This window comes from Echeneis naucrates, chromosome 1 (assembly GCF_900963305.1).
Source record: "Echeneis naucrates chromosome 1, fEcheNa1.1, whole genome shotgun sequence".
In the NCBI taxonomy this organism is placed as follows: domain Eukaryota; kingdom Metazoa; phylum Chordata; class Actinopteri; order Carangiformes; family Echeneidae; genus Echeneis; species Echeneis naucrates.
Window position 1 is genome coordinate 540485 of NC_042511.1, and position 27360 is coordinate 567844.

The window sequence follows — 27360 nt, forward strand, 5'->3', positions numbered from 1 at the left end:
TTTTTTTTTTTTTTTTGCCTCATTTGGAGGAGAAGGTGGAGCTGACCTGCTCTGGACTCTGTCCTGATTGGGTGGTTCAGTCTGTCAGTCACACAGTAGCCCCACCCCCTAACCTCTCCCACTAAATTGAGCATCCTTTAAAAAATGAACATCATGTTGTATTTCAGACTGAGGCCATAAAATCATCAGGGAGGAGGAGGGACATTTTCCCATAGACTTCAATACTGTCTAAGTTCTTGTAAGACCAGTGGAGTCGCCCCCTGATGGTCAGAAGATAGGATGAAGGTTGAGGCTGAAGCTCTTCAGCTTCGACTCCACCTTCATAACTATACTATAACAAAATCTAAGATGGCGGACACTCTTGGAGCTGGAAGCTGCTGTGCAGGTTTAGAAAAAGCGGGAACATGATCTACTTGAACTTCTCATCGAGGACTCTGCAGCTGGGTCTGTGTTTCATCAATAATTCAGCGACTGAATGATTTCAGATCTGAATCCTTGATGAGGACTCGAGGTGCTTGTTTTGGCTGAATCAAAGTGCAAACTGCAGAATGAAGACTCAGCTCACTTATGAATTTCATTTTTCAGCTTGTGGTCTCTTTCTGTTGTAATGCGTTTTTGTGATTGAATGGGGCGTGTTTAAGAAGTGGAAGAAAACAACAGTTGAAGACTTTAACGGACCGTAACTACAGCTGGTGTTATCAGCCGCTGTGAGCAGACAGCTGGCTGACTGGGCTGTTATCAGATAACTCAACCACACTCACATCCAGGTGTGAGGCGGATCCTGGTCTGATCGCAGCAGAGGAAACGACGTCAGAGTTTGAGCCTGCAGACTCTTCTACAGTGTGTCTGACACAAACAGCCGATTGAGACTGATTCTTTTCTTCTGCTCACCAACATCCAAGAATTCAGCTGACTGAATCCACTCAAATCCATTTTCTACAGAAAAATCATAAGATCTCAAAATGAGTTTTGACATTCAGGATGAATTAGGTCCAGTTTGGATGTTATCCATCCTGCCTCATATTCTACAGAAGAGATCGCACTAGAAAATCCCACAAATGAGCTTCATGTGCAGGGGGTTCATCAGTTTCTCACTAAAAGCTGGACATGACACAGGAAACATACATCATCAAACATCTCACCCTGAAGATCAATGACACAAACAGATGAACGCATAATTCCTCCCTAATGCAGCACTTCAGAATAAATGAAGCTTCTTATTGGTGTCAGATAGTACACCTGGATTAAGGTGACCAGACATCCCTGTTTTCAGTTTTCAGTGACCTGTCCTCAGCTGCAACAGCCCCATTTTTAAAACATGAATTAAAACCAGAACAGATGGTTATATTTAATGTTTTGCTATATATTTTTTTGGAATGCACATGAACTAACAAAGCCTAAAAAGCTAAATTATTATGGAATCACATTTTAATTCTCAAGTTAGCATCATCCGGCTACAGTCCCCAGCAGTCTGTTTGATAATTCACACTTATGTATGTGCAGATTTCTGACAATAAGTCTGTAAAACTAAAGATGATAATAAAGTGTTTCTGGTGTGACGTCATGTGGGTGCGACAAAAAGAATAAATGGGTTAAACAGTTTAAATGATCAGTAATTAAATTCCCAGCATCTGGAGCCCGGAAGACAAAGTTATAAATAAGGCCCCTGTTAAAAAAATGAATCCTTTGTTTTAAAGTTTGATGTTTTTTGAAGACTGCCGCTAGCTGTGAGATTAATCTGCTAACAGCTAGCTAAGCAGGGGGCGGAGCCTCGGCTCCTTATTTAGCACCACGCGGGCGGACCGCGCTCTCGTGACGTCACCGCGGTCCGCCGCTACCAGCAGGTCAGGAAAGATGGCGGCGGAAGAGAGCAGGTTGAGGCAGCGGAATCACGCCAACAGCATCTTCAAAGAAGGTAAATAAACATCGATCCGGAGCTCCGGGGGAGAAGGAGGCAGCCTCCCCCCCGGACAGGAGGCCTCCAGCGCGGAGCGTCCCGCAGAGGGCTCCGGGAGGAGGCGCCGCTCCGTCATCATCTGTCCGTTACCGCATCCCCGCCGAGTCCGAGCCGTTAGACATCACCGAGCCTCGGCGCTTCGGCCGGTGTCGGTGTGTGGTGTGTTGTACTCCGCCTGGTGTTCAGCTCCCGGAGGTCGGTTTGTTTTTGGCCGTCCTGCTAACAAGCAGCTAGCCTCTGTATTGTTCTGTTTAAACTGCTAACAGGCTAACGAACCGCTAGCTGCTGCTATCACACCTGGCTAACAGGTATGCTCGTCAGTCTCTTCAGCAGACGGAGCTTCTGGAAGCTGTTCGGTGAGGCTACAGGTTAGACTGAGAAGTGTTCTGAAAACCAGCTAGCTGCTGTTCTACCTCACTGCTTCTCTCTGTGTCGGGTTGTTGGATGTGAGTTGGTGCTGCTTGTGTTGTTGCAGCTGGACGGACCTGCAGTGACCCGGAGATCCGCTCGCTGTGTGCCAGGACGGCATCAGCTGTCATGTGACGTGCATGTGGTTGTTCCGGTGGTGCACTTAAGAGCTGCTATTAGATGGTACCCGAAGCTGGTGCTTATTGATCTGGATTTACATGCTGAATCAGGAAAAACATCGTTGAGGCTTGAGTAGTGTTTTTTTTCTGCTCTCTGGTTAGACAGGTGCTTGTTCAGAGAAGCTCATAGATTAATCTGGCAGATATTTGAATCGAGTTTTGGACAAGTCTTCTCATTCCATGGACCGTTGGACTGGCTGTTACATTTAGTGTTTTACAGTGGAAATGTGCTTTTGAGCCTGTACTGGGATATTTCCTCAGCTGTTTCTGAATAGCCTTGACAAAGTGCAGATAAATGTCGCCCACACTAGACATTCAAAGCCATGCTTTCATCATTCATACCCTTCGCCCCAGTTGTGAGTGTTTTCCTGAGTTCTGAAAACATGACCCCAGGCCATGCATGCTGCTGGTCGATGCAGCCAGACCGGACTGTTATTTCAGTGTGTGAGGTGAAATGAGAAAGTGACCAATGGAAGGGAGGCGTTATGAGGAAATCGGTTTAAAGTGACAACACAGGAATGGGCCCGTCAGTTTCAGCTGTTGGATAGGCAGGGAGATGTGCTTATTCACTGCTGCTGCTATGTTGAAGTTATCATGTAAGACGCTCTTTGTGGTGTTGAAGGAAACGTACCCAGACGATCCACTGATTCATCTAGTTTAAGTGAAGTGGCTCTGTCTACAAAGTGAGTGTTTCAAAATGGCAGCAGAAAATGAACACCTGCAAAATTTTAATCATATTCTCAATCAGGCTCAGCTGCTAATTCATAAAAAGCATGTCGGGCTACGATATTTCATCAATCTTCCGCTTCCACACAGTGATTCTGTCTGTTATCAGTGTTTGATAACAGGCTGATAACTGGACACATTTAGCCCAATCCCGGAGTAGCTACACTCTGGCTAGCTATTGGCTTTATTCCCCTTTCCCCTCTAATGTCAGATGATCATGTCAGATGTTCGTGGTCAAACATAAACTGACTGTAGCTCTGTGAGGAGATAGTGACTCAGTTACAATAACAGTGGAAAACGCACAGTTAAATCTGTGTTTAAATTAAATATCAGAAAGAAATCAACTGCTCAGTGTCTCCCGTTTGCTTTGTTTGATTGGTCTAGATGAAAAGTATGATCCACAGTGAATGAACAGTTTAATGCACTAAAAGCTGAGTTTGTGACATGTTTGAAAATATCTTAACTCATTCGACCTGTTCAAGGAAATGTTTTAATTTCTAACAATATCTACCACAGCTCAAAGTGAAGCTTTAACAACATCTAGATTTAGTTTTTTACTAAAGTAATTCTTCACACTATACTCCTCCTTTGTACTGGATAAGTGTTTTCCCTCTGGCAGTATGACGGATTGAACTGGATCATTGGCCTTCTCAAAAGCCTCAGTCAAAGCCCTCATTACCATCCAGCCCAAAACAGGTTTTAATGGCACATTGTCTTATTCTCTCTCCACTGGATGATATTTTTAATCAACTTTGCTTGTTGTAGGCGGCAGAAACTTCAACACGACTCCCGTTCATGTGACAAACGTGCAGCTGTGAGTTGTATGATAGAGCTCAGCACAACGCAGCTCAGCGTTGTGTTGCTGCCTGCAGCGTGCTCACATGGCCCGGCAAGCTTTAACTCTGACCTGAATGAAGGATCTGTGCATCTTCCCATGAGGCTTCAGGCTGCCAGGCTTGCTGTGGAATCACATGTTGGCGTCTGAGTGTTGTCATGTAACCACAGAAGGTCACAGGCTCCATTTCTGAAACTGACTCATGCTCACCACGAAGACTCGAATCCGTCTCTGAAATATCCTGAAGCAGAGCTGCAGGCTGGTGAAGTGGAACTGCTGCCGTAAAAGGCGAGAGGAGAGAGATTAGTCCACTGGTTTAAATCCAGGTACTATCTATTGACTGTAAACCTCTGGCCATCCCATAATAGCAGTATTTCTCTTGAGCTTTCCTCTTTACTGAGGTCCTGTGATGCTTTAATAACCCAGGAATTTTTATTTCCACCCAGCAGGGAGTTTATTGATCCCTGTTAGTGAACCTGACCTTGAAGTCTGCAGTCATACGATGGATTAAGACCAGAGCTCACTCATGCCCTGAAAAACAGTTGACTAATCACAGGAAAAAGGAAATTGTTCTACAAAATTCTTCCAACATTGTCATGTTCAGGATCAGGCTTGCTAGTTTATGGATGGCAGTAGCTGTCCGTGTCATCCAGAGACATTTGACAAGACTAACAGGTGGATCCTTCACGGCCCAACCTGTGCCAATAAGATGGTACAGCTGTAAAAACCTGGGCCTGAAAACACTTTGTAGCCCAGGTCCACAGAGGCCCCCCAACTGGTGCTGCAGCAGTCTGTTGGTTTTAGTTTGACCGGTGCCATGGTAAGCAGATAATCAGGTGATCATTGCTGTGGACTGATTGACTGAAGCGCTGCCCAGAGATGCACGGACCAACGTTTAGTCAGAACATTTTCTGTGTGGAAAATTACCTTAAAATTCTGTTTATAAATAAATAAATAAAACCTGTATGTCTGAGTTCTGGTCTGCTTTCCCTCACAGGTGGCCACAGGTTGAAGTCAGATACCTCCCAGATGAGGTGCGAGGAGGAGGAAGAAGATGATGACCTGCTGGAGGAGGAGGGCGTTGCCAGGCCGGTGCAGATCGTGACGGCGAACGAGGACGAGCACTCGTTTGCGCTACAGGAGGAGGCGCTGGAGAGGCTGCTGCTGCAGGAGGAGCTGCAGGACCTCCACGTGGTCGTTGTCTCTGTGGCCGGAGCCTTCCGCAAGGGCAAGTCCTTCCTGCTGGACTTCATGCTGCGCTACATGTACAAACAGGTACTGCTCAAACGCAGAGAAAAGGCAGAGCAGATCTAAAGGTTAACCTGGAATCTGCTGTTTTATTCCATCAGTCAGAAAACAGACTGAATTGTTGTTACTGGAGATGGATTCTGGTTTTTAAACCACATATATCAATTCTTCTAAATCATGAGCTCATGTCTGCTGTGAATTACAAGCAACAAACTGATTTGAAGAATACATTAACCATCCAAGCCAAGCTGATGAAGACTGATGCAGCTACAGTCTCTGGGAGAGGCCTTTAAATGGACCTTGACAGAATATTTTCACACAGTTCGTGTGTCTGGTGGAATCAGGCCTTAGATTTACTCTTTACACAAAGCTGTTGTGTTTTTAGCGTTAATGTTGATTGTTTACAGGAATTCATAAGATCAGGGAAGTTCTTCAACCAAAACAATGTCCATGAGAATCTGGATCTCTTTGTCTGTGTGTGTCGACCTTTGGCCGTGTTAATCGACAGTAAGCACTGAGGAACATTCTGCAGGCTTTCATCGCACTGCAAAGAGGATTTTAGGCCGGCACAAGGTCTGCACATAAAGGCTGTCTGTATGCACAGAATAAGACCCGCCCATAAGGGTCAGGTTGTGGTCGAGTTGTTCACAAACGCCTTAACAAATGTTTAAAAGTGGGATTGGAAGGTTGAGCAGTCGACACCGGAGTGTGTTCGTGTTCGTGTGACGTGATTAACTGTTTAACTTGTTTACTGGTCTTTTCAGAGTTCTGCATCAGTGAGATTATTGACTTTTTACTACACATTGATGCTGTCATATAAAATATTATATCAAAGGCTGCATGTTAAAGAATCCTGTCCTAACTTTAAAGTGTTCTGTGTTAAAGGTCCATATCTTAATTTCTGTTTACTCTATCCTGGTTTTAATAAACCAGAAAGGGTCTGGTCCCCTCCTCTGACTGGCTGACTGTTTTTTGAGGAATCCATATAGCAGGTTTCAGGTAAACTCTGCCAGGCTGTGAGGGACCTTTAAACCTCAGAGCTTCTTTCTCCTTCTGACCCTGAAATGGGAGCAAGAACAGTGATGTAAACTTTTCTCTTCCTCCAGTCCGATTCCTGGATCGGCAGCGAGGACGAGCCTTTGACGGGCTTTACCTGGCGAGGTGGGTGTGAGAGGGAGACCACGGGTATCCTGGCCTGGAGCGAGGTGTTCGTGGTGGAGAAACCAGACGGATGCAAGGTCAGTCCTGACGCCACGACCCCGCCGCGTTTCCTCAATCAGCCGGAACTGATGCTTGCTGCTGTTTTGCAGGTTGCAGTTCTACTTATCGACACACAGGGGGCGTTTGACAGCCAGTCCACTATCAAAGACTGCGCCACGCTGTTCGCCCTGAGCACCATGACCAGCTCTGTCCAGGTCAGCTGTTCGTTCCAATCTGTCTTCAGTTAACAAGTCCAGTTAGTCCATCGATCAAACTGACAGGAATGAGGTCCGCTGTGGCAGATTCTGACAGGATTTGAATCCAGTGTACAAGTTCAGGTTTTGGTCTGGTGTGTTTCAGGTCTACAACTTGTCCCAGAATGTCCAGGAAGACGACCTTCAGCACCTCCAGGTCAGTGTCAGTCTGCAGCTCCTGACAGGACCGGCAGAGCTCATGTTGGGGTGGGGTTGAACAGCAGCTTCTGTTTATCTCCTGAGTGTAAAAAAGTTCTCAGACCTGATGTTTGCCTGGACTTTAAACTGAGTGGTTGTGTTCTCCTCAGCTCTTCACTGAGTACGGACGACTGGCCATGGAAGAGGTTTACGAGAAACCTTTTCAGGTAGGACTCCTAACCTGCTCTGCTGTCCTCAAATTAGAAAATGAGACCGATACAGCAACAAGTAAAATAACCAGAGTCTGTTTTTAAAGCTGATTTTTCATCATTCCTGCTCCAAAGAATGAGCAGAACTCCTGAACATGAGAGGAACTTTTCTGTGGAGAAGAAGGAAACATTCAGAGTCTGAACTGATCAGACAGAATCAGCTGAGTCTGAAAATGAGAATTTTTTTTAATTTAATAAATTTTTTTTGTTGAATTTAGCTCCAAGAGGATTACTGAATTCAAGCTTAAGTTAGTTTCTGTATGATCATCACTTCATGTGACATTTGTCCTCAGACGCTGATGTTCCTGATCAGAGACTGGAGTTACCCCTACGAGCACCCATACGGTCTGGAGGGAGGGCGGAGCTTCCTGGTGAAACGACTACAGGTGAGATACGTCAGAGCTGGAAAGAAGACCAGGAGGACTTTTGTTCCATACTGTTCTCGTCCTGGTTACCACATCTTAATACCTGAATTATCTTTGGTTTGGTTCTTCTCAAACACTCAGGCATCATCCTGGTCTGCTGAGACCAGGACCTCCCAGAAGGAGAACCACTGGACCCCAGGGTCAGGGGTCAGGGATTATTGATGGTAGTCCTTCAGGTGTAATCAGAGGACAAAGTCCAGGCTGATGGTGCTGATGTTTGCTTTCAGGTGAAGCAGAACCAACACGAGGAGCTGCAGAACGTCAGGAAACACATCCACTCCTGCTTCTCCAACATCAGCTGCTTCCTGCTGCCGCACCCCGGCCTCAGGGTGGCTACCAACCCCAAGTTCGATGGCCGGCTCAGAGGTAGACTTGGTGACTAAATAAGCTGCTTGGAGAGTCGATGGTTGGCTATAATCTGCTGGTTGTTGGTGTCTCTCAGACATCGACGAGGACTTTAAGAAGGAGCTGGTGAACCTGGTCCCGACGCTGTTGTCTCCAGAGAACTTGGTGGAAAAAGAGATCGGAGGAGTGAAGATCACCTGCAGAGACCTGCTGCAGTACTTCAAGGTGAGTTGGGGGGGCTGCAGGAAATATCAAAAGAGGGGGGCCGTGGATCAATGGAGGAATTTTTGTTTTCAGAGGATGTTGATTTCAAATGTACTCAGTTTTGGCAATGCTTCAGTGAAGTTTGGACTGTTCCGGAAAATTCTTTTTTTTTTTTTTTTTTTTTTTTTTTTTTTTTTTTTTGGTCGTCGTCCACTTTCATTTTCCTGGTTGTGTTTTCAGGCCTACATGAAGATCTACCAGGGGGAGGAGCTTCCTCATCCCAAGTCAATGCTCCAGGTGCGTTCAGACCATCACTAGTTATCGGCCAGCTGACATCATCACGTTATTTCAGAACAACAAACGTCTGCAACACAACTTTAAACTGATCCAGTATGTTATTTTGAAGAGCTGATCTCAATAAGAAGATACATCAGTAGTTTTTTAAGAACTGAAAACCGTCTGTAGTTTTCCATCAGTCCTCTGTAGCTGTATGAACATCAGGTCATCTCTTCTGATTGGTTAGTTATTTATTTTTTTTGACCTAATGACAATGCAGGCTGGTGGGTCCAGATGGGTGGGGCTTGTGCCTTAATGCTGTTCTTTCGTCCGTTTCCCAGGCAACAGCTGAAGCCAATAACCTTGCAGCTGTAGCAGGAGCCAAAGACGCCTACAATAAAAGCATGGAGCAGGTAAAGTTTAATGTGACGAACGTTTTGTTTGTCTTCCTTCGTCCCGTTAACTAGACGTGGCTTCTGCTCTCAGGTCTGCGGTGGAGACAAACCCTACATTTCCCCAGCTGAGCTGGAGCGCCGTCATGTGGAGCTGCGACAGGCGTCGGTGCGACACTTCCGCTCCGTCAAGAAGATGGGTGGTGAGGATTTCTGCCGGCGCTACCAGGAGCAGCTGGAGGCAGAGCTCGACGAGGCCTACGCCAACTTCAGCAAGCACAACGACGGCAAGAACATCTTCTACGCCGCACGGACGCCCGCCACACTGTTCGCCGTCATGTTCGTCATGTATGTGGTGTCGTTGGTCACGGGCTTCGTGGGCATCACCTCTGTGGCCATGCTGTGTAACCTCGTGATGGGCGTGACTCTGACGGCGCTCTGCGTCTGGGCGTACGTCAAATACTCTGGAGAGTTTCGTGAAGTTGGAGGTGTCATCGACCAGGTGGCTGAAACGCTCTGGGAACAGGTGAGTCCCCAAAACCTGACCGGTTTGAATTCAGTTAGTTTAGTCCAGTGCTTCTCAATTTATTTTTTTTGTTTATTACACCCCCCCCCCCCAGGAAGAAGAAAATATTCACCCCCACCTCTATCCGCCGTGACAATAAATAGAATGATTTGTCTATAAATTGTATTAAGTACGCGTCTGCATAACATTGTATTCTTATTACTAAAGGAAAGGAAAGACTTTGCTCTGTAGTCTGTAACGGTGCCACTGCCATCTACTGTAGTGGAGGTGCAATTACACTTCTAGTATGGCACGAAAAGCATGTTCCCGGGGTCACCCCCCCCCCCCCCCCCCCTCAGCATCGTACCACAGGGGGGCACGCCCCACTATTTGAGAAGCACTGCTTTAGTCAGTCGAAGCCTCACAAACAGGACATCACTCTGATGACCCGTCAAAATAAACCCACACAACAGGCCGACTCATCTGATCTGATTTAAACCAAAAACCAAGATTTTAAACGACCTGAACCGGATTTAGTTGTCATGAAAGTATAATCTTTTTGGCACCAAGAAGTATCTGAAGGACCAGGTTTGGTCCATATTTCAGCTTCAGTGTTTTAATCTGAAGGGAAGATGTTTCAGGTTTAACGCACCAAAGTCTCTGACATCAGGTCAGCCAGCCAATCAGAGAAACCGACGTTATTTAGTCACTTCTGACTGACTCTCCCCCCTCCCTCCCATCCTCCGTCCTGTTTCCTCCCTCCCTTTGACCTGTTGTCTGTGTTTTGTCTTTGATGCCTTCAGAGGACGCCACGAAAGGTGAGCACCTCAGCGTGACTTGTGGTTTGTTTTATTTTGAAAAGCTGTGGGAAGTCCTGATAGGAGGAAATGGGCTTTTTGTTAGAAACTGTTTGAGGGACAGTGACTATTATTGATATGCCTCCTCCCCCCCAGGTTTTCTCCAAACTCTTTGAGGTTGCTCGGAGTCGAGTCCCGTTGGGAACCCTGATTCCGGCGCCACGGTCACGGCTCGCCTCAAACAACAACGTCAAGAAGAAAAACTAGCAGCTCGCCATCTTGGTCCCATCAGGTGTTACCCCCCACCCCCCTCCCCTGCTCAGTTTTAGGACGTTTGAGATGTTTTAATCAGTTTTTGTTCTGACTGTAGATGACGGTTTCTCACCGTGGCGGCTGTGGGACTCACCACAAACTGAATCAAGAAGTGTGATGCATTTTGTTTGTCAGTGGGCGGGGTTAAGGTATTGATTGGTGAGAGCGGCCGTTACTCTCTCACTGAGTGTCATCCCAGGTGTGTGTTCACCTGTCGCATGACGACTTAACATTAGTGATTCCCATGTATGTGAATGTACGACTGAAGAGCATGACCAGACTTTTCTCGCCACTCTCCCCCTCTGACGCGGCAACGTGGTCCGTGTGTCGCCGCACGGCGTCACGAGGGGGAGGAGTCACTACCAAAGTTTACAGCTTTACTCTTAGAGGCGTTCAGACTGAGAGGACTGACCAACTGAGCTGAAACAAACGACACCAACGAACCAATCTTGGTGACCTCCAGTCAAAACAACATTCACAGCAAACTAACAGATCATGTTGACACTTTTTCATCATCAGCTGGAAGTTTTGTTTTATTTTATTTTATTTTATTTTTTTTTTCAGATTAATCTCATTTTCCATTTTTTTTTTTAAATTAGTTTCAGTGATTTTTAAAGGTCAAACAGTCAAATCACTTCCTGACAGCGTCAAACAAAACAAAGTCTTAAAATCTGCACATTGAGAAGAGGAAGTTCTTCTTACAGAAAATGGATCGAAGCAGTCTGCTGTCATTTAAGGGTTTAATCTCAACTCGGCAGACAGATGATGATAAATACTCTGTCACAGGCTAACTGTTAGCTTAGCCTTAGTCATTGTGATTGGTTTTAAACAGGTGTTTTATGCTGCTGTGGACAGGAAGTGACTCAGTTTTTAAACAAAAACAGCGAGTCAGTGGACTTAAAGACAAATGAACACTGCAGACTTCAGGGCCCGGGTCCAGTTCTCTTCTGGCAGACCTAAAAGAATCTGAAACCAGTTTATCATCAGATCACATTTCAGATCTTTTTCTCAGTATCAACCTGAGATGAGCTGGACTTCGAGCTTCGTGGTCTCCATATTTAAAGTGGCAGTTGTTGTAAAAGACGTCAGTCCTCTCGGCCCGACCGGCAGCGTTCCAGTTCAGTGTAGATAATATTTAATATTTAAACTCGTCGTTCCTCCGTCATTCCTGACGAATCTGAGGGACTGAAGCTCCTCCTCCTGTTTTTAAAGCACCAAGACGACGTTTGGTTAAAACACTAAAGATGGAATCTGTGTTGTCTTCACTCATTTCCGTCGCTCATGTTACAACGAACATGTTTAAGTTTTTAAAGCTAAAATCTGAGTTAATTCCTGCGACCTCATTCTTTTTACCAAATCAGGTTTTGTTTGTTTCTCTATTTAATCACATTCCATCCACGACATCACCACTGTGTGCTTCTTGTTTTGTACAGTTTAGTTTTTTACTGCTTCATCAACACATGCAGCACGTGTATGAAATCTATACATATATAAATATAAATTTTCTAGACATTTTTGTAGCTGCGAGAACAACAGTTGGGTGGTAGACCAGGTTCAGCTCACTGGATGTAAAGGAATGCTTTCGTGATTTGTGGATATGTCCAATATTCCTCTTTTATAAATATATTTGTAAATTTAATCTTACATGAGCACTGCAGCTCCACCCCCTGCTGGCAAAGAATGTTTATAATCTGATTTTTCTTTCTTCTTTTCTTCGTCTTCTGTTGCATTTTAAAGTTATTTTCGTTAATTTATTTTTCAATACGATATTAAACCAAACTCCTTCAACACACAGATCTGTGTCGGCCTTTCATTCTTTTCTTTGTGCAGATGTTCAGGACACTGATGGACTCCAGCGCTTCTAAGGCCAGACTGCACTAAACCTAAATGATGAATTCAGTCAGTAATGACTATGAATTTGAATTTGAGGTATTTCACATTGTCGTCTTTAATATTAAACAATCCACACAGACCAGACTATTCTGCAACTCTAAAAGTAGCTTTGGTCCTCAAATATATTTCAAAAAGTGAAACTATTCCTTCTAGATAAAATTGTTTTAATTTGGACAAATGTGGTTCATTAAAATTTAAAAACCAGCATCTCAAGAAATCTGAAGATCAATCAAAACTTTTAAAATTCAGAAGTGTTGAAGTTTTCTGTTATGTTCTCCATCAGCAGGAATTATTCCATCTGATCTGAAGTCTCCTGGACCTCAAATTGTTTTATAAGAACGTAAAACTAGAAGCTTCACAAACTGTTGGCGACCAGTTGGAGCCAAAAACGGAGCGGACTGAGACATCGGGTGACAAATGTCACGTTGTTTAGCTGCTGGATGTGGAAACTAAGAATTTCAACAGAACGATTTAAGTCTGCGGTTGGCACAGTTGTAGGTCCTGACTACAAGGACCTATGGCTCCATGGCGTTACCATGGTAACGGGCAGGGATGCTGCTGGAGACTGATGAAGCAGAAACACTGAGGACTGACTGAGCAGGTAATACACCGGAATAATTTTGACTTCAGAGAAAAAACAGAAATCTGTTCAACAGCTGAAAAATGTTTTTTACCTAATGAACATGAATAAGGTAGAAAGTTAAAAAAAAGAAACAAGGCTGAGAAATGAAGAGCACTGAAAGAATACTGATCATGTTTTTATTCATTTGAATGCGATCAGAACATAACTCAGATGTTGGGAGCCGTTCTGTGACAGAGGTTTAGTTTTTTAAATTCAACTTCTCACCTCAAATCCACCGAGTCAGTCTGAAGGCAGTTTGTTTTGACCTTTGACCTCATTTTGAGACGAAGAGGAATCTGACAAACGTGAGTCATTTAAAATGTAATCAGTGACTCAGATTTCTCGTTTGATCCATCACAGAAAATTCAGACAATGAAAACTGCAAATCACAGTGACACCACTTTAATTATGCCGTCTAAAACAAAGTGATGAGGTAAGAACGAGCCGGTTTTTAATGGAAATGGAGGTCTTTGGTTTGTCATCTTCACACTCAACGCTGGCTGTCTACTCAAACTGCAGTTCTGGTGTTTTGCCCCTTGAGGGCAGTAAAGTCGTTTATAATCACAGTGTGACGTCACAGACGGTGACCTTCAGAACTCGTTGATCCAAACAGATTTAAAGCTCCCATAATTAAGAATCTATAAATATTAATAACATGATTAACTCTGTTAGAGGAAACTGACTGACCTTTTCTTCTTTAATGAGCACAAGTCTGTTTTCTAATTTCCATTTTAGACACACACAACAGACACACAGACTGAAATTTGACACCAAAAAATCTGATAGAACATTATGGATTTGTTATGAGGGCCCCAGAGGGGCCTAAATTCTTCACTGATTGGTGTCTTTGTGTTAAATCCTACCAACAGTGATCGGATGAAGGACTGAGTTCGAGGACAGATCCTCCAGGTCTAATCTGAAGTTCAACTACGACTTCAGTAAAGGCACAGTGGGCGCCTTGGGACTGGGGTTCTTCTGTGGTTCTGGAGCTCCTCTGGGGCTCTTCTGGGGCTCTTCTGTGGCTCTTCTGCGGTTCTGGAGCTCCTCTGGGGCTCCTCTGGGGCTCTTCTGTGGTTCTGGGGCTCCTCTGGGGCTCTTCTGCGGTTCTGGAGCTCCTCTGGGGCTCCTCTGGGGCTCTTCTGCGGTTCTGGAGCTCCTCTGGGGCTCCTCTGGGGCTCTTCTGCGGTTCTGGGGCTCCTCTGGGGCTCCTCTGGGGCTCTTCTGCGGTTCTGGAGCTCCTCTGGGGCTCCTCTGGGGCTCTTCTGTGGTTCTGGGGCTCTTCTGCGGTTCTGGGGCTCCTCTGGGGCTCCTCTGCGGTTCTGGGGCTCCTCTGCGGTTCTGGAGCTCCTCTGGGGCTCCTCTGGGGCTCTTCTGTGGTTCTGGGGCTCTTCTGCGGTTCTGGGGCTCCTCTGGGGCTCCTCTGCGGTTCTGGGGCTCCTCTGCGGTTCTGGAGCTCCTCTGGGGCTCTTCTGCGGTTCTGGAGCTCCTCTGGGGCTCCTCTGGGGCTCTTCTGCGGTTCTGGAGCTCCTCTGGGGCTCCTCTGGGGCTCCTCTGGGGCTCCTCTGCGGTTCTGGGGCTCCTCTGGGGCTCCTCTGGGGCTCCTCTGGGGCTCCTCTGGGGCTCCTCTGCGGTTCTGGAGCTCCTCTGGGGTTCTTCTGTGGTTCTGGGGCTCCTCTGGGGCTCTTCTGCGGTTCTGGAGCTCCTCTGGGGCTCCTCTGGGGCTCTTCTGTGGTTCTGGAGCTCCTCTGGGGCTCCTCTGGGGCTCTTCTGTGGTTCTGGGGCTCTTCTGTGGTTCTGGGGCTCCTCTGGAGCTCCTCTGGGGCTCCTCTGGGGCTCCTCTGGGGCTCCTCTGCGGTTCTGGGGCTCCTCTGGGGCTCCTCTGGGGCTCTTCTGTGGTTCTGGAGCTCCTCTGGGGCTCCTCTGGGGCTCTTCTGTGGTTCTGGGGCTCTTCTGTGGTTCTGGGGCTCCTCTGGGGCTCCTCTGGGGCTCTTCTGTGGTTCTGGGGCTCCTCTGGGGCTCTTCTGCGGTTCTGGAGCTCCTCTGGGGCTCCTCTGGGGCTCTTCTGCGGTTCTGGAGCTCCTCTGGGGCTCCTCTGGGGCTCTTCTGCGGTTCTGGGGCTCCTCTGGGGCTCCTCTGGGGCTCTTCTGCGGTTCTGGAGCTCCTCTGGGGCTCCTCTGGGGCTCTTCTGTGGTTCTGGGGCTCTTCTGCGGTTCTGGGGCTCCTCTGGGGCTCCTCTGCGGTTCTGGGGCTCCTCTGCGGTTCTGGAGCTCCTCTGGGGCTCCTCTGGGGCTCTTCTGTGGTTCTGGGGCTCTTCTGCGGTTCTGGGGCTCCTCTGGGGCTCCTCTGCGGTTCTGGGGCTCCTCTGCGGTTCTGGAGCTCCTCTGGGGCTCTTCTGCGGTTCTGGAGCTCCTCTGGGGCTCCTCTGGGGCTCTTCTGCGGTTCTGGAGCTCCTCTGGGGCTCCTCTGGGGCTCCTCTGGGGCTCCTCTGCGGTTCTGGGGCTCCTCTGGGGCTCCTCTGGGGCTCCTCTGGGGCTCCTCTGGGGCTCCTCTGGGGCTCCTCTGGGGCTCCTCTGGGGTTCTTCTGTGGTTCTGGGGCTCCTCTGGGGCTCTTCTGCGGTTCTGGAGCTCCTCTGGGGCTCCTCTGGGGCTCTTCTGTGGTTCTGGAGCTCCTCTGGGGCTCCTCTGGGGCTCTTCTGTGGTTCTGGGGCTCTTCTGTGGTTCTGGGGCTCCTCTGGAGCTCCTCTGGGGCTCCTCTGGGGCTCCTCTGGGGCTCCTCTGCGGTTCTGGGGCTCCTCTGGGGCTCCTCTGGGGCTCTTCTGTGGTTCTGGAGCTCCTCTGGGGCTCCTCTGGGGCTCTTCTGTGGTTCTGGGGCTCTTCTGTGGTTCTGGGGCTCCTCTGGGGCTCTTCTGTGGTTCTGGAGCTCCTCTGGGGCTCCTCTGGGGCTCCTCCTTGCCAAGCAGTTAAATTCAAAACTGAAGCACACAGAAAATGATTGCATGAGAATAAAGTCCAATAGAAACAAACTCAAACTGACAGAAGGGGGGTTGTTCCGGTGGACGCAGCAGAGGATGCTGGGAGATTTGGGGAAGATGGGGATGACGCAGTGGAGGCGGGGCTCTGACGTCACATCGTCTCCCCCCCTGCTCCGCAGTTCCGCCGTGCGGTCCGAGGAAGCTGCTGCGGGAAGCTGCTGCGGGACCAGCCGGCTCAGACTGCTCTCCCTCCGGCGGCCGGCCTCCCCCCGCACCGACGCAGACCGCGGACCCTCCCGGAGGAGGAGCAGAAGATGTCCGGCAGGTTGCCTCTGACCCCGGTGAGTGCAGGAGGTCTGTTCATCATGGCTGAATTCAGACATTGATTCATGAGTCAGGCTGTTTATGAATGCTTTACTATGAAATGGTTATTTTTAGTGTTGAACCTCATTCGTTTTATTAATGAAGCTGTTAAATTGCTTTCTGACTGACGGACGTTTCTTATTTTTTATTTTTTATTTCTTATTCATGTAGCTGAATGAGCTACAGTACAGTTCAGTCTGCTGTATTTCTTATTTTCAGGCTCATGTAGTTAAATATTAAACTGATTTTCTGTCTGAGGACTTTAAAGGGCCAGTTTACCTGAAACTGTCTCCACTCCCAAGGCTGACAGTTAAAGGACCCATTTGTAAGGGATGCTAATGCTACATAGCTAAAGTTAGCGTTAGCAGCTGCTCAGGAGAAGACTCCTTCCTGGACCTGAAACAAAGACCAGGCGAACCAGCTGGCTGCGGCCCGGTGATGCTCACTTTAAATGGCGGAGCAGTGACATCACCCGGCAGTCACATGACCTTTAACCTGGACTCTCTGGGAGTCTTGGTTCTGGTCTGGATCGATGTGGACTGAGCCGGTGACAGGACTGACTGTGGTTTTCTGGGTCTTTGGATGTTGACGAGGCTGATGGCCCTTTGAAGGAATTCTGGGTAAACGGCCTCCGTATTGTCATGCTAATGCAGGAATGCTTGCCTCTGAAGACCTTTAGAGTCTGGATCATTGAGCCTGGAGAAGTCTCCTCCTCCATCAGCTGCTCTCTGATGGTAAACAGAATCAGCTGATCTGGATCAGTCCGACTCTCTGACTCCTTCTGTGTGTTTATCCGTCCGTTCTCATCCTCCATCTTTGATAGTGATGTCTGGAGTCACGTCTCTGCACATGACGCTCCTATTGGCTCCTGTGGGTGATGTCACAGCCAACTGGATCAGTTCTGTGTGTTTCTGACAGAATGAAGACAATCAGATATCTGGAGCTGATTTTTTCATCATTACTGAGCAGAACTCCTGATCAGATAAAGAGAGAAACGACCCAAACACATGAGAGGAACTTTTCTGTGGAGAAGGAAACATTCAGTCTGAACTGATCAGACTGAATCAGATGAGGAGAGTTTTTAAAAAAGAAGCACAAAGAGATGAAAAACAGAAAAGGCTGAATTGGCTCTGAAAGGGTTAAGTTAAGAGGAGGATGGCTCAGTCATCAGCATTAGCTTGTTGTTGCTACTTCCAAATCGCTTTTTTAAGGATAATCAGATCAATTGTGTCCCGTCACGTCTTCTGATCTTTTCTCCTTCACTTCTCTGGCTCCAGCTGTCTGTTTGTTATTGATTTTTCCCAGAATACACTGCAGGATGCGATATCAGGAGCACACTGATCTTTATTAATCTGCCGTCTTCTTGAAGTCACATTCAAAATGGTCAACGGGAAAACATTGTGACGACACTTCACATGAACTGACTGACAAAGACCAGACAAAAGTGAAGTGAAGCCCTGGGGGATGATGGGAGTTGTAGTTTCCTGGTTGGATTCTGTCAGTCAGTCAGTCTGTGTTCCAGGAGGTTTTGAGACGGAGCTCGATTCTCCTCCGACATCGACTCAGCTGGTTTCTCAGAGAACTGAAGACCACCGAGGGTCTGAGGGGTCACTGTGTCATGAGACCGTGTCACGCCCGCTCCACCATGGCTTTTTCTGCCGAACTGTGAAATCAGCTGCTGGGGGGCTTTCTGCATCACCATGGCAACCTCAAGTTTACTCTGAAGAGACACTGACTCTGAACTCTGACCCCTGACCCCTGACCCCTGGGGGAGGGGCAGGGTGGTGGGCCCTGTTCAGATTGTCTTTTTCATTGCTGCTTTCCAGCTTTCACATTTCCATTTAATTCTAGTTTATATCAAAACTCTGTAGTTTGTCTGAAATCTGAAGAGGATTGGCTGTTTTCTGAGCAGCCCAATAAAAATACGTTGACTGCTTTGTTATGACATCACAACATCCCAGAAGTCCTGATGGCTGATTTTAAGGCTCAGAACCTGGAGGTCTTGTGTGGCTCAGTTCACGGGCCTGTTGGCTTGAACCTGGTTCATGTAGAAATGTGGAAAGTGTTTGAACAGAGCTGGGAACAAACCTCAGATTCTCTGTCTGAGCAGTTTGTGTTGATTTGTGTTACAGTTGGTTTTTTTTTCCCGTTGGAACTGAACCTGGAAGTTCTGGTTTCACTTCAGCTGCCTGCTGCCGAGTCTCTTCCCTTTTCTACACAGCAGAGAAAGAAAGAGGCCACTGATTTTTTTTTATTTTTTTTTTTTAGTTACAGTCCGTCTGGTCAGAAACACGAACTCGACTCCTCCAGCAGCTGAAATCTGAACCACAAATAAAAAATAGTTCCTGTTTCAAACTGCTGCTCTGTTCTTCATCAGGAGACACTTTACAAACCAGACTGGACTAAAAAAACATCCTCAGACCTGTTTCTGGAAAGACGCAGTGAGTCCACAGTGGGATCTGTAGCTCTGGCTGTCCTCAGCCGGGTTTGTGTGTCAGTTGTGCTGCTGTGTGTAACATTAGATGTGTTCCTGCTGAGCCCCCTTCAGGATCATGGAGGGACTGATGGTTGTTGTTTCACTTTAACGTCAGTATGAAGGTTTCGTCGAGGCCCGTCGGCCCGACTGAACCTGGTCCTGGTCTGTTTGGGACACAGTGATGAGGACTGTGGATGAAGGTCTTTGTCCAGGATCTGGCTCTGGTTCTTCCAGAGAGCCTTTTGGACTTTTCTCTGAGAACAGGATCGTCTTTGAAGGTCAAAGTTCGTCTCCTGACTTCCTCCTTTAGAGATGATTCTTCTGTATCTGTTTCAGCCGAAGTGTTCGGACAGGCTGCCTGAGCCACCGGCTCCGCCCGCCAAATCATCGAGCCGTCGCAGCCTGCCGCCGTGCCACAGCTCCATGACGACCCTCGCTGACGAACAGCCGCACGTCGGCAGCTACCGCCTGCTGAAGACCATCGGCAAGGGCAACTTCGCAAAGGTCAAGCTGGCCCGCCACACGCTGACGGGCCGGGAGGTGAGGACGGGTTTTTTCTTTTGGTGATCCAGAGTCAGTCACCCTGATGGTTTACAGCCCAAACACAAACATCTACTTCCACTCGTGGTTATTGTGTCAGTGTGGAGGCTCCGCCCCTTATGTACCGACCAATCAGCCGACAGACGATTTGTTCTTCAGTAAAAACAATGATTTCAACTCAAAAACACAAATTGAATGAAAAATGCTGAATAACTTTTCACTTTCCTCCGTTTCCTTTGGAATCCTGGAAATACTCCAGTCTGGCTAACTTTTAGGAAATTATCTGCCTGAGTAAACGTTTTCCTGATGAGTTTATGGCCTCTAGTTTAGATTTCTTTTAATGATGCACCATTTAGAGGGGGGCATGGCTTAGGGGGCGGGGCTATTGTGTGTCCAGAACAGGTCAGCTCCTCCTTTACTCCTCACGTCAACACAAACACGTTCAGTGTGGATGTTTGTCATCTGCAGGTCGCCATCAAGATCATCGACAAAACACAGTTGAACCCCACCAGTCTGCAGAAGGTAAGCCCCGCCTCCTTCTGTCACCCTGAGGCCTCGGTTTGTCCCTTGTACCCGCCCTCCTCACTGATGTTGACTGTTTCCTTCTCAGCTCTTCAGGGAGGTCAGTGTGATGAAGCTCCTGAACCACCCCAACATCGGTGAGCCCCCCCCCCCCCCCCGACAGCAGCAGGGCTCAGTGTCTGGCAGCAGCTTTACGGTCCCCCTGTTGTTTTTCAGTGAAGCTGTTCGAGGTGATCGAGACGGAGAAGACTCTGTACCTGGTAATGGAGTACGCCAGCGGAGGTCAGAACGTCTCACCTGTTCTCCTCGGGCTCTCCGCCCTCAGGTGGGTCACCTGACACCTGTCTGTGTTTCAGGGGAGGTCTTTGACTACCTGGTGGCTCACGGACGGATGAAGGAGAAGGAGGCCAGAGCCAAATTCCGCCAGGTGAGATCCCGTCACACCTACAGCTGCGTCTGCTCATCAGATCCCATGAGCCCCTGAGCCTCTGTGTCCTGATTGGCTGCTGAGTGCTGCATTCAGGGTTCGTCAGTGCTGTTTTATTTTTAGGCTCTCTCATGGTGCCGGAGCCTCGATGTTTTCAATCTGCTGCATCAGCCTGTCTCAGGTGGCTTGTCCTCCATGTGGCAACGAGACCGCTACCCCCCCCCCCCACACACACACACACAGACACACACTGGATAAATCACCACTAATAAAGTGAATCCGTTTCATTACAGGTCCATTAGCGTAGCAGCTAACAGCTCCTCACACTGCTGATCTGTGGTCAGAACAAACTGCTAAGTGCTGAGGTGACAAACTGGCTGATTTGTCCTCTGAGGGCCACCGTAGAGACGCCACAGTCTGAGCTCCTGTGCTGCCCCCTGGAGGACAAACTGGAACTCACACTCATGACACTCAAGACAGACAGAACTCTAAATTCTTCTTCTTCTTCTTCTTCTCCTCTGTCAGATCGTGTCGGCGGTAGAGTACTGTCACCAGAAGAGGATTGTACACAGAGACCTCAAGGTACGCGCACACACACACTCACAAATAAAGGATAGTTAAAACAACCCCATTTCCTTGATATTTGCCCCGGATCTGTCTGAAACGCCTCGCATGCAGACTTTAAGGGGGGTTGTTAGGTGGCAGCAGTCACCTGTTCAGCCCCTCATGAGGTTTAAAGTCCCAGAGGAGGTCTGAGACTCGAGTGGATATCTGATTCAGACCGTCTGTTCATCTCAGGCTGAGAATCTGCTGCTGGACGCCGACATGAACATTAAAATTGCTGACTTTGGCTTCAGCAACGAGTTCACGATGGGCAGTAAGCTGGACACATTCTGCGGTTCCCCTCCGTACGCCGCTCCTGAACTCTTTCAGGTGAACACGCAGGCCCGCCCACAGCACCAACAACTGACAACTGACACAGTAATTCAAACAAGACAAAAAGCTTTGAGGATTAGTTTTCCATACATGAATAAAAAGAAAGTCAGAACTTAAACTGACTTTTTAAAGTTTCACCTGCAGGGGAAGAAGTACGACGGGCCGGAGGTGGACGTCTGGAGTTTGGGAGTGATTCTCTACACGCTGGTCAGCGGCTCGCTGCCCTTCGACGGACAGAACCTGAAGGTAGATCGGGTGGACAAGATAATAGAACGCCAGTGAGCACAGAGTTTGGACCGGAGCTGTAGAACTGTACTGCTAGCAGCATTAGCATTGTAGCTAAGGAAGGCTCTGGAGGGTTATATACTGCAACACCAAACTGTGTGTGCGCACAGGAGCTGAGGGAGCGTGTTCTCAGGGGAAAGTACCGGATCCCGTTCTACATGTCGACTGACTGTGAAAACCTGCTGAAGAAGCTGCTGGTCTTGAATCCTGGGAAACGAGGAAACCTTCAGGTAACTTCAGGGAGTTTGGTCAAGCTTCAGTGGCCAAACACAAGCTCTTTGACTCCGTCAACAACAAACAACCTGCTGAATTCAACAGCTGTTTTTTTTTATTCCTGTTTGTCTGTTTTTCAGCAAGTCATGAAAGATCGATGGATGAACGCCGGCTACGAGAACGAGGAGCTGAAACCGTACACCGAACCGGAGCAAGACTTTAGTGATGTCGAACGCATCGGTCAGACACACACACACACACACACGTTCCCATAATTCATTTGGTAATACAGACACACAAGCTCGGTGCTGAGTGTGTTTTCTGACCAATCAGAGCTGATGGGGACGATGGGCTTCCCTCAGGAGGAAGTGATGACAGCATTGGACGGTCAGAAGTACAACGAGGCAATGGCAACATACCTGCTGCTGGGCAGGAAGCCTGCTGAGGTGATGGCTTTAGCCTAGCTTAGCATAAAGCCCAGAACTAGGGGAAACTGCTAGCCCAGCATCTTTATAGCAGGAAAGGAATCATCTCCTGATCCTCACGCAGAATGTTCTGTTGTTACTCTCTCCACTAGTTTGAAGGAACAGAGTCCTTGTCCAGCAGTAACCTGTTTCAAAGGTCACGACCATGCAGTGACATCAACGGCTCCAGTCAGTCGCCGGCCCACTCTAGCAATGTACCGACCACTCAGAAGCAGCGGCGTTTCAGCGACCACGGTGAGTTGCTGCTCTTACGTCTGCCGTAAATATGAAAAACCACAGGGAATCTTTCCTGGACCTTGTGTTTGGATCTGTGTTTGGATTCTGTGTGCTTTGTGTTTCAGTGGCGCCCTCCATCCCTCCGCCCGTCTCCTACACCAAGCGTTGCCATGCCAACAGCATAGAAAGCGACAGGAGGGAAGATCCCTCCTCACCCATCGGCGCTCCAGACCGCAGGAAGTCTGCCACAGCATCAGGGGTGAGAGGGTAAAGATTGTGGTCTAAAGGTAGACCTCCATGTCGATGGTCGAAACACAAAACTTCCTACCGGCAGAATTTTATGATGGTGGATTTCACCGTGGATGATGAAAAAAAGGAAGGCTGACTTTAAAAAGGTGCATTTTTGCCCTCCGGCCATCGATGTGGTCTTTGATTCTGAATTAGGTCTAGATTCTGTATTCAGGAACTGAGCCTTAAAACAGCCATCAACTTCTGGACCGTTATGATGTCACAGCATGAAGTAGCCACGCCCCCAAGCTCTGCTCATCTGAATCCGCCACCAAACCTCCCAACATAAGATATGGATGTAGACTAGGTTTAAAACGGGGTTAAAGGTCAAACAGTGTAACTCCACGCTCTCTTCAGATCAGTGAAATAAAGCCGGCTGGTTCATCTGACGTTTGTGTTACAGAGCATGACTCGGAGGAACACGTATGTTTATGAGAGGACGACCGCCGACCACCATTCCTTCGCCGTACCCAACGGGAAGGACAGCAGGTGAGAGGACCAAACCTGTTCCCACAGATCACATGCTGCTTACCCAAACCAATAACTCTTCTGTTTTCTGTTTCAGTCTACCTGAGGTCCCTGCAGCATCCCCCTCCCTGTCACCGGGGGCAGCCGTCACCTCTACGCGTCCCCGTCACGTCAAGTCCATGTCTGCGTCTGGACATCCCATGAAGTCCACTTTGCCCCCGATCGATGACAACGTGGAGTATCAGAGGTGAACCCTAGACCGTGTAAACGTATTTCCTCCCTCCTCACATTTATATCACAGTATTTATATCACAGTATTGACAACCCCCCCCCCCCAGCTCCCCCCGCCAGCCACCCTCCTCGCCCTCAGCCTTTAGTGTCACCAGCAGCACCAGCAGCACCACGCCAGACCGGACTCGCTTTCCCCGCGGCTCCTCCAGCCGCTCTACCTTCCACGGCGCTCAGCTTCGTGACCGACGACCAGCTATGTACAACGGGCCCCCGGCCTCGCCCAGACTGTCCCAGCATGCCGCCACATCGCTAGCTACGCCTCAGCGTGGCACTTCCACCTCCCTCATTGGAAAGATCACCTCCAAGTTCGTACGGAGGTCAGTGAAACGAGCCGCTCTTTTAGAAACACGCTGTGTTCTAATTCAGGGGTCAGAGGGCGCGACCTATGAAGGCGTCACTGTTTGTAGACACAAATGAGACGGTCTGGTTTGTGGAGGATTTCCAGCTCCTTTCCCTGATCACCATGACGCAAGTAGCAAGTAATTTTGTTCGTTGTTTGCTGCCAATTTTCATTACCAGTAATAAACTGCAGGATGGGTGAGATCAGGAAAGAACCTTCCAAGAGTGTTCGTTGCCCAGGAAACATTTTCAGTCACACTGAATTTCCAGTCCAATGATGAAGCCTCCACGGTCCGGCCCCTGAATTGGACACAGCCCCGATCCTCATAAAAAACAGAACAGAGCCGTACAGATGTTGTTCCTGTGCGAGTTTGACAACATGAAAGATGCTCTGGATGAAAATCTTAATGTGCTTCAATGATGTTTTTTGCCCGGTTTCCTTCCTGCAGGAGTTTATCCGGTGAACCCAAAGAGGAACTGCGGGATTCCAAGCCTCGTTCCCTGCGGTTCACCTGGAGCATGAAGACCACGTCCTCCATGGAGCCGGGGGACATGATGAAGGAGATCCGGAGGGTGCTGGACACCAACAACTGTGACTATGAACAGCGTGAACGCTACCTGCTGTTCTGTGTGCACGGTGACGCCCGGCAGGACAGCCTGGTCCAGTGGGAGATGGAGGTGTGCAAACTGCCCCGCCTCTCGCTCAATGGCGTGCGGTTCAAAAGGATCTCCGGCACATCCATCGCCTTCAAGAACATTGCCTCCAAAGTGGCCAACGAGCTCAGGCTGTGACCGACCCCTCATCTTCACTCGTTAGTCTAATTATCCTAAAACACTGACAAGGAGACCACCTCGGCTTCTCCTCCTCAGTAAACGATGCCCCGTCAAGAGATGGCGGCCATCTTGTGTTCAGCACTATTTCATGAAACTGCTGTATGACACATTATTATAATCAACACAGTTACTATTTAATGTTATCACTAAATGTTGACGCCTGTGAAACCAAATATTAGTTTAAGTGGCGCAGACACCCGGCAGGTCGTGTTTCGCTGCTTTTCGTCAGCCAGTCGGTTTATTGCTACATTTCGGTGCACTTAAGAAATCAGATTTTTGTGGAAGTGTGGAAAATATCAGGTCAAAGGGATGAGAGCTGATTCACAGATGCTGTTTAACAGACCTTGAAGCGTTTGCATGTTAAACGGTCCGATTTTTGTTGTATTTGGGGGAAAGTGGAGACCAATCTGACTGCATGCAACCTGGAGATTTAGGGTTGTTGTAACATTTCAGTGCATGTTGGCAGAGCGTCCAGTTTCCTGCCTTAGCCCGATTGGATGTTACCTGGGCTCTACCTGTGGGCATCACCTGAAGGATAGCAGACGGTCTAAACACACAGTATTCATTGTGGGCCCATTCCGTTCTGATGACATCATCCTCCTGTTGCTTAAGACCCAGCTGATTAGCATGCTGATGTTAGCTGAACAAATAGGCCAAAAAAGGGACAAATGAAAGTGAAACCTCAAATTCATTCACTTTCTACCACATATCTGTCAGGGTCACGGGGGGTGGAGCCAAGCTGCAGACGAGGGCGGGGTTCACCCCGGACAGGGATGGCATATAGAGACAAACGGTCATTGTTTTCACGTTATGAATATTTCTCTGAAGTCTTAGATGTTTTCAGGCTAAACGTTCCAGTTCAGCAGGAAAGTCAAGTCGACCTTTAGGGTCAGTTTGTGTTGTGGACATGTCACCGAGTTACAAAAGCACCATCTTCCATTGGAACTGGAGCAAAATTAGGTTTTTCCATAACAAATGCAAAAGTGGAGCTGGTTGTGATAGAATATGAAAAGTTAACAGGCCAAATACTGAAGAAAGAAACACAATCCCAGGTAATGTGTTCTCCTGCTGCTCAGACGGTCCCAGAGAGAGGTCCGTCTACAACTGTTAGCAAAAGAAACTGGTATGCAATACATGAATTTGCACCATCACCATCGAGCCAAATGTTTCAGTTGTCCACAACATTTCTGAGTATTTGATGCAAATAACTTTTTAACTTTTTGTTGTCGACGTGAAACACCACGGCTCAGTTTGTGTGTCACACCGTAAGAGGTCGTTGATAAATGGGTGTTAGCACATTAGCACAAAAGCACAGGTATGGGTGAGGTTTGTCCCTTGCTAATATTAGCCTAGCATACCGTGCCGGTCCTCTGTCTGATGCGGGTGTGTTGGGTGTCCTCCACCTTCGGCTTGAGCTTGGATGCTGTAAGTTGCTAACGAGTCCTGAAGTGTGATGAACACTCAAGCTGGGACAACATCCTCATTGACCAAATGTGATGCCCGTGTGACCCCTGACCTCCAGAAGAAGCACACCCTTTGACCCCACCGCCCGTTAGTGGATATTAATACTGCTGCAATAATGGGAGAGCGTCGGTGAGGTCATCGATGCTCAAACCGTTTCTGTTGGTTCAAACAAAAACTCTAAAGCTCCATTTTCCACATCTGACAGAACAGAATGTGTTTTTTTATTTTTCTCTGCTGTATCAAACGACACCTGTCCAGGTAAATATGTGCAGGTTTGTGTACAGCCTGATTTTGGTTGGTCTGCACCGTCTGTATCTTTATTTTGTTTCCAGCAGTATATCATTCATTCTTATTTTCGAAGGCCTTTGCGTGACACAGACATTTGTTTCGATTTTTTTTTTTTTTTTTTTTGTCAGTTTTGCTGTTGAACGGAGAAAAACCAGAAAGACTCTGAGACTTCCAAATACTTTCAAGTTCAACAAAGCAAGTCATTCATGTCCACTGTTCAGACTTAAAGGGTCAGTCTCTTTTTTTCCACCATCAACCAACCTCGTGTTCAGAGTTGGACCAACAACTGGTGAGCTCATTGGTTCCCACCAGCTGGAGTGACGAAACTGGACAGGCTCCGCCCTGGTCGGCTCAGTCTATGACACGGCTGCCATGTTTAACCCTCCGGTCGTGTTCACCTGCCGCTCCTTACTTTAGTGTTCCCGGTCTGTTTTAACTCCTCTTAAATTAGCACAAAAACCATTTTTATTCAACATTCTTTAGCTGTGAACGATGTCTCAAAGTAGTGTTTCACATGAATTTATAGAATTAGGCATAAAATAACTGCAGTGAAAATACAAATAGGCACTGAAAATGTATTACAAAATGAACATGTAATGTAAAAACTAAATGGAAAACCAAAGACTAAACTCAACATGAAGAGTGTGTGTGCGTGTGTGTGTGTGACACTCAGGTCAGAGTGCGCCTTGCAAACATAGGCACCACATTTGCAACATCTCAGATTTGTTTTGTCATCTCTCGGGGCACAGAGCTCACAGCGCTTCCTTTTCTGCCCATGTCCTTGTTGGGGGAGAGCAGCCAGGGCAGTGGCTGGGACATGCACACTCCTAACCAGACTGGCAGAGCCCAGCTCTGCTAGGAAAAGTCTCCTCTTGCTCTACTTCCTCTGTCCTGAAGACCAGAGGAAGTGTCCACTCTTGGACTGGAATGTCTCCTCAGGTACCTGTTCTTCAGGTGCCTCTCCCTCT

The 27360-nt window shown here is 47.9% G+C and overlaps 2 protein-coding genes across 4 annotated transcripts; both read left to right on the forward strand.

Moving 5' to 3' along the window:
* Positions 1 to 1828: 1828 nt before the first annotated feature.
* LOC115058079 (atlastin-2) lies at positions 1829 to 12256 on the forward strand. 3 transcript variants are annotated; one of them, XM_029525494.1, is made up of 14 exons: positions 1829 to 1915; positions 5103 to 5380; positions 6460 to 6591; positions 6664 to 6768; positions 6914 to 6964; positions 7116 to 7172; positions 7508 to 7600; positions 7867 to 8005; positions 8082 to 8209; positions 8429 to 8485; positions 8806 to 8877; positions 8951 to 9382; positions 10165 to 10179; positions 10315 to 12256. In XM_029525494.1, exons 1-14 carry the CDS (start codon positions 1855 to 1857, stop codon positions 10423 to 10425), a joined length of 1731 nt encoding a protein of 576 aa, XP_029381354.1. In that variant the 5' UTR covers positions 1829 to 1854; the 3' UTR covers positions 10426 to 12256. The 3 variants fall into 3 exon arrangements, with proteins under 3 accessions (XP_029381354.1, XP_029381282.1, XP_029381402.1); XM_029525422.1 differs by lacking the exon at positions 10165 to 10179; XM_029525542.1 differs by lacking the exons at positions 1829 to 1915; positions 10165 to 10179 and adding an exon at positions 4385 to 4431 and having other exon boundaries at positions 10315 to 10450.
* A 3918-nt stretch (positions 12257 to 16174) lies between these two features.
* mark1 (MAP/microtubule affinity-regulating kinase 1) lies at positions 16175 to 26880 on the forward strand. Its single transcript, XM_029497283.1, has 18 exons — positions 16175 to 16298; positions 19133 to 19336; positions 19805 to 19858; positions 19947 to 19995; positions 20075 to 20140; positions 20215 to 20285; positions 20811 to 20867; positions 21084 to 21218; positions 21366 to 21467; positions 21617 to 21736; positions 21860 to 21959; positions 22053 to 22165; positions 22297 to 22438; positions 22546 to 22679; positions 23112 to 23197; positions 23274 to 23423; positions 23515 to 23784; positions 24256 to 26880. Exons 1-18 carry the CDS (start codon positions 16272 to 16274, stop codon positions 24596 to 24598), a joined length of 2223 nt encoding a protein of 740 aa, XP_029353143.1. The 5' UTR covers positions 16175 to 16271; the 3' UTR covers positions 24599 to 26880.
* The last annotated feature ends 480 nt before the right edge of the window (positions 26881 to 27360 follow it).

Bases quoted from the DNA above. Each gene is read 5' to 3' on its own strand.
- LOC115058079 (XM_029525494.1), top strand. From the start codon at position 1,855: ATGGCGGCGGAAGAGAGCAGGTTGAGGCAGCGGAATCACGCCAACAGC. The intron at 7,601-7,866 runs GTGAGATACGTC...GTTTGCTTTCAG, and splicing joins TCCTGGTGAAACGACTACAG to GTGAAGCAGAACCAACACGA. The intron at 8,878-8,950 runs GTAAAGTTTAAT...TTCTGCTCTCAG, and splicing joins ACAATAAAAGCATGGAGCAG to GTCTGCGGTGGAGACAAACC.
- mark1 (XM_029497283.1), top strand. From the start codon at position 16,272: ATGTCCGGCAGGTTGCCTCTGACCCCG. The intron at 19,859-19,946 runs GTAAGCCCCGCC...TTTCCTTCTCAG, and splicing joins ACCCCACCAGTCTGCAGAAG to CTCTTCAGGGAGGTCAGTGT. The intron at 20,286-20,810 runs GTGAGATCCCGT...CTCCTCTGTCAG, and splicing joins CCAGAGCCAAATTCCGCCAG to ATCGTGTCGGCGGTAGAGTA.